We start from the raw sequence: 12282 nt of genomic DNA, 5'->3' as shown, positions 1-12282 counted from the left end.
CGTTTTATTATCTCATTTAATGTTTCTAAAATACAAATAAACACAGGCAGTGCAAAATGAGTATACGATACATTGTATATATCTTATCTGACTCGTCTTTAGGTAGTTGGAACCGAGCATCGCAGAAACAGGCACTCGATTGTTTTTTTTCGATTTTGTCTTTTTTATTATTGTACAATAACTTTATACTTCAGCAATGATTTTCACTATGACATAGATTATTTCATATTAGAAATGGGTATCTCATATTACGATTTCTGTGCCTTACGGTTTTACGATCATCAAATCTAACTCCTGTAATTAAGCAATTCAACACATTACGTATTTTTCTATTAGTACGATCTTACTCTATCATCACATGAAGAATTTATTGCCAAATATTTACTTATTAAATAATAAACAAGATTAAAAGCTCATCTCAACGAAACTTGAAGACCGAATCCAAATTCTAAAATCTTTTTTTGCAACTACTATTAGCACGATCTAATAATGAATTTTCCACTAAATAGTTTTCAATCTAAGAACAATAAATTCATGGTGGAATCAATAGATAGCATTATTAGTTTAGCGAAAACGCTGTTATCTCATATTAGACGCCTATCTCATTTTGAAAAAATGCCTATCTCACAATAGAGGCTTTCTCTATATATACAATATAATATGTATTATATATATTAGTTAGAAATTAATAATTACAATACAAATTAATAATTAACTATTTTTTATTAAATTTAATATTTATTTTTGAAACATACTGATATAGATCAGTCACGAAAGTAATCTTTATAATTTTTTTATTATTTTCCTCCTCTTTTCAGGCAAGATTCCGAATCGATAGAAAAACTAATCTTGCGATGAATTCACACACATCAAATCATATTTTCTTGCTTCAGCAACATTTCTAAATTTTTTGCCAGACTAAAGGCTGCGTTGCGGGAGCGCGTTCAGTGCTATCAGTGCTTTCTATCCTTGTTTTACTTATAAAGAACGATAAAGGTAGAATGACGCATTAGCGTTGAAAGTGGAACAGCACAGCGGAACGCAATCTTAGTCTGACAAAAATTTTATAAATGTCGATAGCAAAATGGCTTCATGAATTTTTTGCAAATAAAGACTAATCTTTTTAACAAATCAGAATTTATATAACTTGCCTAAAAAAAGGTGGAAGAAGATAATAAAAAATGGATTATTTTCATGATTGAATCATGTCGATGTTTTTTAAAATAAATATTGTATTCCATAAAAAATAGTGAACAATTATTATGTTTATTTGTATATCTAATATATGTAATTTAGTAAATTAAAAATTGTACAAAACTGTACGTGAACAGTTTGATAAGTCAGCGATTTCTTTTTACTTTCTTTTTTTTTACTAAAATGCGACTTACTTTTCAATATAGTCTTCTTTTAAAAGTCATTGACTTATCAAACTGCCTACGTAATATATATGTATATATTTCACTATATGATGAAATATATATATGTAAATATTTCACTATAATGTAACGTTTTTTAATATAAAATTTCTTATGTATAACCTTAATCAAAAATATTAGGCAACTTATTAACCATTAATTAACTCAAAAATTTATAAAATTTACTGTAACTTATCCTTTGTTTTAAGAATCCTTTAAAGTTATATATAATACAGATCATCAGGAAACAAAAAATATAGGTGCCTGATATTTTTGGCAAAGACTATATACATATGTTTCATGTTTTGACGTAAAATACATTTCCATTTATAACTTTTTTCCATTTCTCCAACAGAGATTTTTAAACGAAATCGTTCTAATTTTTCCATTAGCGTCTCATTTAAATTTCATGGAACTCCGATCAAAATATTGTTTTGTTACTTTTAAAACAAAGACATAGGAAACGTGAACAGTCAAGAGAGAGCCCCTTTAAATCTTAAAAATCAAAAATATTTACAAAAAAAAATTACACATTTACAGTACAATAAAATTGGAGCTGAAAATTATAGAAAGATTTGTTAAGTAAATCCAAAACGATCATAGTATAAATTTAAGTTCTTCCAGTTTTCGATGAATCAATTTACAATTTTAAGAGAAACATAAATTAGTAAATTAAATATGTGTTGATTTTGTGTTAATTTTTATCTGCTAGTAATTAATTGAAAGTGATAATTGATTAAAAGTGATAATATAAAATAAATTCATTAGTCCATCCACTATTCAACTACTTCTCTCCTGGTTTAAAAATCTCAATTCCAATTTGACCCTTCAATTTCACCCTAAACAAAGATCCAAGGTGACACAAATAATGACAGAGAAATAGTTTAAAATCCCTGTAAACAGATAATTCATTACTTCCTACTTCTTCATCTATATAATCGACTTATCGGCACGAGAATGAAAGTGATACATATATATATTAGGTGTAGTAAAAAAAATCTATTATTTTTCCATTCAATTTCATGCAAAAATAATGGATTTCTTTTGGCTACACCTAATATATAAAAAAAAGGTATATATACATCGGAATTATCTACGTTTGTTCCCACAAATATTATGACGCTGATTTATGAGAAGGCGGATGACTTTGTATAGCATGTGGACCGTTTAGTTTTAATAAATCACATTTTCATTGCTTTCTTCCTTAACAACTGTTTACCCTGTCAATCAACATTGCAGAGAGCTAAACGTATCGTATTAGGAAGTAAAAGATGGTGTCGCACAATGATAAATGTTAGGGCGTATATATTATCGCTCCGGTGAGTGGAATGCGCAACTTTAGACGCGCACATTTGGGCACGTTGAGGAATTCGTCTAACAGCAGGGACGAAGCGATAACTACACGCTATCTAAACGTTAAGTTACCATTGACCACACTTGCTTGCTTGGCGGTGGTTCAACAGTCTGCGATTCAATATTCAAACCAACTCAAACTTGGCCCGCGTTATGAACAAAAATAGAAATTGGCGACCTATATCCCGCCGTTTAGCGATTATTCGTCGCTCGCACGACGCGACGTTTACGTAGCTGATACATGTGAATCACGTCACATTTTCTACAATTATAAATTATGCTACGGACTCGTTCCTCCGACGCTGCTTCATCGAACCGAAAAAAATGCGATGTTAAAATAATCGACCTTTCACTCTGATTTATGAAAAGGTTGTTTTGCAAAATCCTCCGGTTAAAACGAACTCAAACTCTACCTTCATTATTTGTATAATAACACTGGTATTAATAAGGTTTCTTTTCCTCAACACTCGAATGGGAATTCTTATTTTTAGCCGTTGAAAAAGAATATCAGGTTAAAAAGTTTCATAATCAGATACTGAGAAATTAAGGATTTTATTTTTTTTTAAATTACAAATTTAAATAATTTATAACTTTTTTCTTTTGCTTTACGGAGCAAAATACAAAAGAATCCATCACCATTCAAATAATTGAGAAACATAAAATCTTGTAAATCAGTATAATTTTTTACATTAAATATTTGCCAATAAAATTTTAATAATTTTAATAATAAAATTTATTTTAATCATTTAAAATGATATATAAGCAATAAAAAAAGACTTTCACATCATTACATTATTTTCATATATTATGAAAAAATATTTAAATTTCTTATAGCTTATAGCTGTATTCTTATAGCTGTATATTATGTATATTATGTATATTAGACAAATTTGCATATTATTATGTAAAAAGTTCAAAGCGGAGTTTCTAAAAATTGATGGAATTTTCTGAAAAGTATATTTCAATATAAAAAGTCCTACAAGAAATTCATTACTTGTTGAAAAATAAAACATTGATTTTAAACTAAAAATAGATTAATTAAATTTGGGAGAGTTATTGTTTCAAATTGATTGTGTATTGATATATTGAAAATTCAATAGTAACAGCACGCAATCATATTTTTGAAACAATTCATTTGAAGAAAAAAAATATGTAGGGTGTTTGGAAAATAATGAATAAATCTTTCGCATAGGAGCAAAATGGACCAAACTGAGAAGAAAAATCCTCTATTATTTTGCAATAAACAAAATATTAATTGCTAAAAATTGCTGAAAATTGGCTTCAATAATTTTTTACTCAAATACTATCAACTTTACAGAAAAACTGCAAAAGACAAAAATTGTTTATTTTCTTCTCATAGAGCTCTAAGAATTTTTTTTAAATTTTTCAGAATTTTTAATATTGTATTTTCTCATGTTGATAAAAATCAGAAAATGCAGTACTAAAAAATTGATAAAAAATTCTGAAAAAATTCATAGAGTTTTATGAGAAGAAAATGAGTTTCTGAGAAAAGTTTTCCTGTAAAATTGACAGTATTTGAATAAAAAATTATTGAAAATCAATTTTCGGCAATTTTTAGTAATTAATATCTTATTAACTATTACGAAAATTGCAAAATGATAGAGAACTTTTCTTCTCAGTTTAGTCCATTCTATCTCCATGCGAAAGATTTATCATTATTTTCCAAACCCTGTATATGTATGTATGTATATGTATATATATATATATATATATAGTTGAACATCTAACTTTAACCGAAAATAGCGCTTCACGTATTTATGAGATGTGCTTACATAAACGGTCTTATTTTCAATCTTATTATTGTTTGATCCAAATTTGTTGCACTGTGTAATTTTTAAGAAAATAAATAAGACATAAAGGCGGTTTTTTTATTTGCACTCGATATTTTACGAAATCAGTTCATGCGATATTTAAAAAGATAAAAACACTTAACTGCATAACAAGCATGCTTTATTATAGTGACGTAATTTTTATATTTATCGACAATCTGAAATATCATTATCTCATTATCTTAAGGCCTTATTTATGATAGCCTTATTTATTAAAGGACTCTCCATGATTAATTCTATAGATTAATGAGTTAAATTGGTATCTCGAAAATGAGTGTTGATAACACGTTTTATGTGTCACTCATCATAGCCATTTATTAATTACTGTTTTTTTTCGCGGGATATATCTATGCTTAAATGTATCTGTGTCACAATTATAATAATAACAGCGACGCACAATGATACAATAATGATGGGAAGTGAATTAATTTGCGAATATATTTCTTATTTCCAGAAAATATTTTCGTGCGCAACGCGATTTTCCGTTTAATTACACAGACATACATATCGAAGGATTACGAATAGACACGGCCGATAAAGAACCCAGACATGACGAGAAAGGTATTCCGATGATTTTGGCAGGAACTAACGCGGTAATTCGATTATTCGGCACCGGTATCACGGAGGACACCTTGATCACCTTCACCGACATTCCGGCGGATAGAGGCAGTGTATGCGACAAAATTAAAAGTAATGAGTTTCCAGTGAGTACATCACCGTTCAAGTTATTAAAAAATATTATAAAGGATACTTTTCACTAATACTTAATATTATTTAATTTCCATTTAATATTTAAGGTGGAAAATATAGAGGAATCTACGGCAACCGTTCGTGTAGTACTCCCTCTAGGATCGTCGTTTTATATTTGCACAAAACGGCCGTTATATGAAAAAGAGAGATTAAATAAAGATATTGTATTGTTTAGACACCAAGGCATCGCGCTGCACAACACTGTGAGCATATTTCTCTTCTCTCTTTTTCACCATCGCGATTTTATCTAGACACATGTAACTAGGCTTAATATAAAATTTCGTTATAGAGTAGAATTATTTATAATTCGGATCTTTTAGATCAGCACGTATGAGAAATTACTACCGCTCTGGATCGCTATCTTAATCATTCTCACCTGTCTCAGTTTGTCCGCACTTTTCTCCGGTCTCAATCTCGGTTTAATGGCAATAGATAGAACCGAATTGAAAATACTTTGTAACACTGGTACAGAAAAAGTAAGCGAATCTGTTTTCTTAGTTTATCTGCATTTTCGTTTTCCCTTACGTTGCGTTACTTCTATTTTTTCTGTAGGAGAAAAGGTATGCAAGAACTATTCAGCCAGTAAGAAATCACGGAAATTACCTTTTGTGTTCTATTCTATTTTCCAATGTTCTTGTCAATTCAATATTTACAATAATATTGGATGAGTTGACATCCGGGATTGTTGCTGTTATCTGCTCAACATTAGCTATTGTCATTTTCGGTGAAATTTCGCCACAGGTATGTTTTTTTATATTATGCAAAAGCTTTTTTCCATAATTTATTCGAAAATTTTGATCTTTAGCTTAAAAGTATGATTTATTATGTGTTGCGTTATAGGCTTTTTGTAGCAGACACGGATTATGTGTCGGCGCAAATACTATCTATCTGACTAAATTGACAATGCTAATTACTTTTCCATTAAGTTACCCAATTAGCAAGTGTCTTGATTTTTTTCTCGGCGAAGAGATTGGAAATGTGTATAATCGAGAACGCTTGAAAGAGCTGGTCAAGGTAAGAAATATTAAAATGACTGTATAATAATTAAATTAACTTAGAATGTCTTGCATATTGTTATCAGAAAGTAAGTTATAGTTGCATCGGTTTTCAATGATAACTACAATTAACATAGTTCCTTTATATAACATACAATTTTATTATCTTTAACAAATATTGATAATGCTTACAACTGCGAATATCACGTGGAAAAATCTTATTAGAAATGCCTGAAATGCATGAATACGTGAAATTGATACATTAATACTATACAGGACCCTTTCTAGGTAACGACCGAATACAACGATTTAGAAAAAGATGAAGTAAATATAATTGCAGGAGCGTTAGAACTGCGGAAGAAGACTGTAGTGGATGTAATGACCAGAATCGAAGATGTATACATGTTGAATTATAACGCTATTCTAGATTTTGAAACTGTGTCTGAGATTATGAAATCAGGTACAATATTTTAAGAGAATTTTAGCGATGTTTGCGTATTCCATTGTATCAATCGACGCTAAATATTATCAATTTAATCAAACAAACACTTATTAAAGATAAATCCTAAATCAATATTTAATTTTATCAAGTCCTGATAATAATTTAATATAATATGGTTATTTTTAATAATTATTAATAGTAATTATTGAATATTTTCCTGTCAATTTTATGGAATAGTGTAAACTTATTAAATTAATTGGGATTAAATTGTGCAATTTATTTTTTTAGGATTCTCACGTATACCAGTGTATGAAGATGTAAGAACGAACATCGTAACAATGTTGTATATCAAAGATCTCGCTTTTGTTGATCCCGATGATAATACGCCTCTCAAGACACTTTGTCAATTTTATCAAAATCCATGTAATTTTATTTTTGAAGATGTTACATTGGACATAATGTTTAAACAATTCAAGGAAGGTTTGTATGATATCATTCTTCTTTTTTTTTTTATAGATTTCACGAAAATAATAAGTGATAATAATCGCATATATTTTCAGGTCACAAAGGCCACATGGCTTTTGTACAAAGAGTTAATAATGAAGGCGAAGGTGATCCGTTTTACGAAGTAATCGGTTTGATAACATTGGAAGATGTTATCGAAGAATTGATTCAAGCTGAGATTATTGACGAGACAGATGTGTTCAGTAGGTTTTGCTTATTCATGCTTATCGCGAAATTTTTTCATGATTGAAAATTCAAGTTTACACTCAAATTAAGTAAGGTTTAATCGAATATTAATTTTTGCAGCGGATAACAGAAGTAAACGTAAAAGGCAGGTCCGTCCAAAAATGCCAACGGATTTCACCATATTCGCTGAGAAAAAGGAAAATCAACGAATTCACATCTCACCACAATTAACGTTGGCAATGTTTCAGTACTTGTCAACAAGTAAGCAATATCGGATGGATTGACAAAGCGTTTATATCTTTTGATGTTTGATTTGTAATTATATCTTGTGTAATTTTTAGCTGTGGATACGTTTAAGTCCGATGTTATATCGGAGACGATTCTGCGACGTTTACTGAAGCAAGATATTATTTATCACATTAAAGTGAAATCGCGCGAGAAAGCCAAAACTGATCCGGCTGCGATAATTTATCAGCAGGGAAAAGCGGTCGATTACTTTGTGCTAATTTTAGAAGGTCGCGTCGAAGTAACGGTAGGAAAAGAAAATATGATGTTTGAAAGTGGCCCTTTCACGTATTTTGGATCACAGGCTCTTACCGCTAACATTGGAATCGGTAAGAATAAGATAATGCTTTGTTAATGCTTACCCAAAATGTAAATGGAGCTTCACTATAAGCTCTTTCATTCCTAGCCGAGTCGCCTACAAACGCAAACCCGCAGACAGTCGGAAGTATTCAGTCTGTCAATTTGGATTCAATGTTACGTCATACCTTTATACCGGATTACACGGTGCGCGCAGTAACTGAAGTGTTTTACGTAAAAGTCAAGAGATCTCTGTACCTCGCCGCAAAGCGCGCTACACTTCTCGAAAGAAGACAAAAAGATCCGCTGCCTAGTCAGGAACAATTCGACGATGAAGTGGAGAAGGTTGTATAAATGTTATATAAATCATAAGCTATTAGAAATTGTTACGAAATTTTTTGCCAATCTTGGACGAACTGACTGACTGACTTATTAATTTGCAGTTATTGCATTCTCTGGAGGAAGATGATCGTAGTGTACCTGAATCTCCGATTTTGCCCGCGGATAGGATTAACAACGAGAAGGGAAAGGACTCCATTATTCATTCACCCATACGTAGTGTGACGGCGCCAACGTCGCCGCTTCCGGTCAGCGCCAGTCCAATCACAAATTCAAAGTTTATCTCACCCCGGAATGATGGAAAGATCAGAAATTCATCAGCAAAGGTTTCTACATGTCTCACATTTTAATCCTCAGATGTATTCTTCGAAGGACTATGGCTAAAATCATTCTTGGTCCATATTCTATTAGATAATCAAAAAATTACTCCGCGTATAAATTCAGTGTATAAAATAGCAGGAAAAAAGCAGTTTCCGAACAATTTTAATTTCTTTAGAAGATGTACAAATAATCTGCAAAAACTAATAAATATCTGTTGAATCTGGAATGATCCAGCTATTGCTGCCAAAGGGTTAAGATATCTCAAATTTCACGATAAAATTAAGCTAATGCGAAATTTATTGCTTTCTGATTGATGATGAATATATGTATTTAAGGTACAAACGAGTCCAGTGGAAATTCAAGCTAAACGTGATTCATTGAACGCACCAGATTCAGACACTCTCATTCGGCAGTCCGAGATGACACGCATGTCGCCCGCTATGAAGAAAGTGAATGACGAGGAACGAACAAATCTCTTGCCTAAACAGGATAATTCTTAACGCTTGCAGAACGGTCGACGGCACTCGATACTGTCGACGAAGTCAGTAACGTTAAAAACATCGAACAACACAGAGCGGAACATGCTGGCATGACATATTTTGCTACTGTGACACTAGATACTCCATGAAATATTTAGGTATTTATTGCGAAACAGGCACCTCATGTTTTTTGCGATTGGCTTAGAAACTGTACCCGTTTTTCGTGAATCAGTAAATTTCATAAATATAAAAAAAATAACTTTACGTCGATAGTTTGCAATAAAGAAAATAATACGTAATCGGTTGTCATATAGTATTTCATAGATAATAAATGATGAAATCAAAATATATTCGATAATATATTCGATTATATCTATTTGAAGCTTATCTAATTACGCACGAAAAAAAAGAAAATAAGAGGATTAAAATTTATTTAGTAACATGTCGGTTTTTTATCTTAAAATAAAAAAATTATTTTTATCTTACGCTTGCATGTATCAAAGATTCTTCTCTGTCTTTCTTAAGATTCTTTTTATTCTTTTTATTCTAGATTTTATATAGTATGCGTCACATACATATGTTCTATCAAAACACTATTGTTACGATTGTTTCAATGCAAGTAAACGGTATTGCGGGTACAGTTTTTAGCTAATTGAAAGAAAAGTGATAGAAACTACGCTGCAATAATGCCTTGACATTATTTTGAATATATTTTAGTACGAAAGATTCGTTAGAGAACAAAAGTAAAATATATGAAATTAGCCACACGGTCGAATATTATCATCATACATACATATATATTAGAAAACAGTACAAATGAACGAGAAAAAAAGTTGGAGAAGGTTTAGTATATGTTATTCAAAAGTCACTTCCCCCGAAAACTGGAGAGTTTAGTTACTTTTTTTTAGTTGTGTATACGAATCTAAACGTACATGATAGTTTGAAATGGCCCAATTAGCGAGTAGCAACGAGGAAATGACTTGATAATTGATATAAATTACTTATATTTATATTATGTGCCTTAACAAATTCTCTATATAGATATTATCGTTGTGTGTTTAAATCAATTTTACTAGGAGTATTCCTTTCTGCTTTTTCTTTTTTTTAAGACACTGAAGTCTTATCAATACATTAGTTACATTCCTATCATAGCCGGTGCAGTCACGTACTTATATCACTTTTTCTTGCGATTTATTATCTTAACGAAAGGATCTTAAGATGAATGTAGGAGATATGTGCTGTTTTTCTTACAGTAAGATTAGAAAACGAAGTAAAATTTCGTTTTTTGTTTATTTTTGCTTGATTTGCATTTGATTTTTCCTTAGCAACAATTTAATCATTTCCGATTAACACACATGTAATATTATAATTTAGCTAAAACTGTATTGATATAAAAACTATATATTTGTATCATACAAATGTAAATACAAAATACAAAATGAGATTTCGATATTGTTCTCTTTGTAAACTTTAAATAACTTTCTTTATTAAGTACTTAATAAATTAATTTGACGACTGATTGATTTATTATCTTAAAATGATATTTTACTACGTGAAAATGAAAGATTAAATGTTTGCTAAAGAAAACGTTTGTTTATTTTAAGAGTAGAATTTTTCTAATCTAGTATATCCTAGAATATTCAGAGTGAAATTTAAATTATAAATTATAAATTATAAAAGTTGTCTTTTATTATAATTATCTAATTTTAGAAATGAATGCTTATATTTTAAAACTTTCTTTTCACTGCGTAATATTGTTAATACTTTTTCAGGAGTCTAATTTACTTAAACTGTTGGTCTCTGTTTTATAAGTCATGAGACAAATGTATATTATAATTTATAATGTTGTTAATTGAGTACTTATGATATATGTATATTAAATACATTAACGTGATGTACAACTGTACTATAATTATTAGGCATAAATCGAGCCTTTCTATGCATCTACATGAGGTAATTCTATATTAGCAGACCTGAAACACAGTAGAAGTAAAACAGAATTGAAAAAACAAAAATTAACTTAAAATACGTCTGCATAGTCTGCTAATCGTGGATTGCCTCTATATTGAAATATTTTACAAGATGCAACATCTGGTTTTGGATTCTATAGAATGTAACGAGATAGGAAATGGTTACCTGATATTGTTCTTCGTAGATTATATTATTGATCGAAGTACTTACAAAAAGGAAATCAATAAGAGAACTGCGATGAATATTATTAATATTTTGTACTATCTGAGTCTAAAACACAGAAATATTATATGTAGAGAAGAAATATATTACACCTGATAAAAAAGAAACAGCATTCTATTGCAGACTAATAGGTCTAGATACAATAAACTGTTATATATATGAAGTTACAGCATGGAAGATAAAACGTGACATTTTTTACAGCGATGATTTACACATAATATGTATAATATAATGAATGTCGTATTAATATGTATCTGCTCTTCATTTTACATTTATATTTATTGAGACTTGTCATGTCTACCATTTTTAAATAATGATTTTATAATCCTTATTTAGTAAGTTTGTACTTACTGCCATATGTTTAGTATGTTAAGATCGTTGAGCATACTTAGCATACTTATATTCGTTTTTAAATAAAGCATGAAAATTATTGCCTCCAATTACTAGGAAAAATTAATTACATTTACATATGTAATATACGTCAAAAGTATCAACGCTAGTAAACAAAGCGAAAGTTAAAAAGCGAGAGGATTCTCTTGTAAAGGAATGTAATTTCAGTAATTGAATTCAGTAACAAAGAGAGCTGATCTGACGTGTGACAAAGTTTTATATGAAACAATATTTATCACAATAAATATATGTTCTTCCTTAAATTATATTTAATTATCTTTACAAAATGTCTAGAAATTATATATCACAATTGCTATACTTTATCATTTATCCGATTCTTTTCGCATCGTTTTTTTGTCTTTTCATTTTATATAAGAATTATAATATAAAATTTCTAACTTTCTATATCTTTTCTATATCATAAATATAATTACATAAATATATATATGTATACATATATATATATATATATATATATATATA

The 12282-nt window shown here is 29.6% G+C and overlaps 1 protein-coding gene across 1 annotated transcript in view; it reads left to right on the top strand.

Moving 5' to 3' along the window:
* Positions 1-9237, top strand: part of LOC105624917 (metal transporter CNNM4) — a 13441-nt gene extending 4204 nt beyond the window's left edge. Inside the window, exons 2-14 of the mRNA XM_012206258.1 lie at positions 5073-5322; positions 5416-5571; positions 5689-5844; positions 5921-6109; positions 6209-6382; positions 6652-6823; positions 7094-7285; positions 7366-7512; positions 7616-7756; positions 7837-8109; positions 8187-8422; positions 8521-8742; positions 9073-9237. Of these exons, the coding sequence (XP_012061648.1) occupies positions 5073-5322; positions 5416-5571; positions 5689-5844; positions 5921-6109; positions 6209-6382; positions 6652-6823; positions 7094-7285; positions 7366-7512; positions 7616-7756; positions 7837-8109; positions 8187-8422; positions 8521-8742; positions 9073-9237 (2473 nt within the window). The remainder of the gene's footprint in view (positions 1-5072; positions 5323-5415; positions 5572-5688; positions 5845-5920; positions 6110-6208; positions 6383-6651; positions 6824-7093; positions 7286-7365; positions 7513-7615; positions 7757-7836; positions 8110-8186; positions 8423-8520; positions 8743-9072) is intronic.
* Positions 9238-12282: the final 3045 nt, after the last annotated feature.

This window comes from Atta cephalotes (genome assembly GCF_000143395.1).
Source record: "Atta cephalotes unplaced genomic scaffold scaffold00095, whole genome shotgun sequence".
Taxonomy (NCBI): domain Eukaryota; kingdom Metazoa; phylum Arthropoda; class Insecta; order Hymenoptera; family Formicidae; genus Atta; species Atta cephalotes.
Note: the sequence above shows the minus strand (reverse complement) of the source record. Positions and strands in the feature narration are given on the sequence as shown.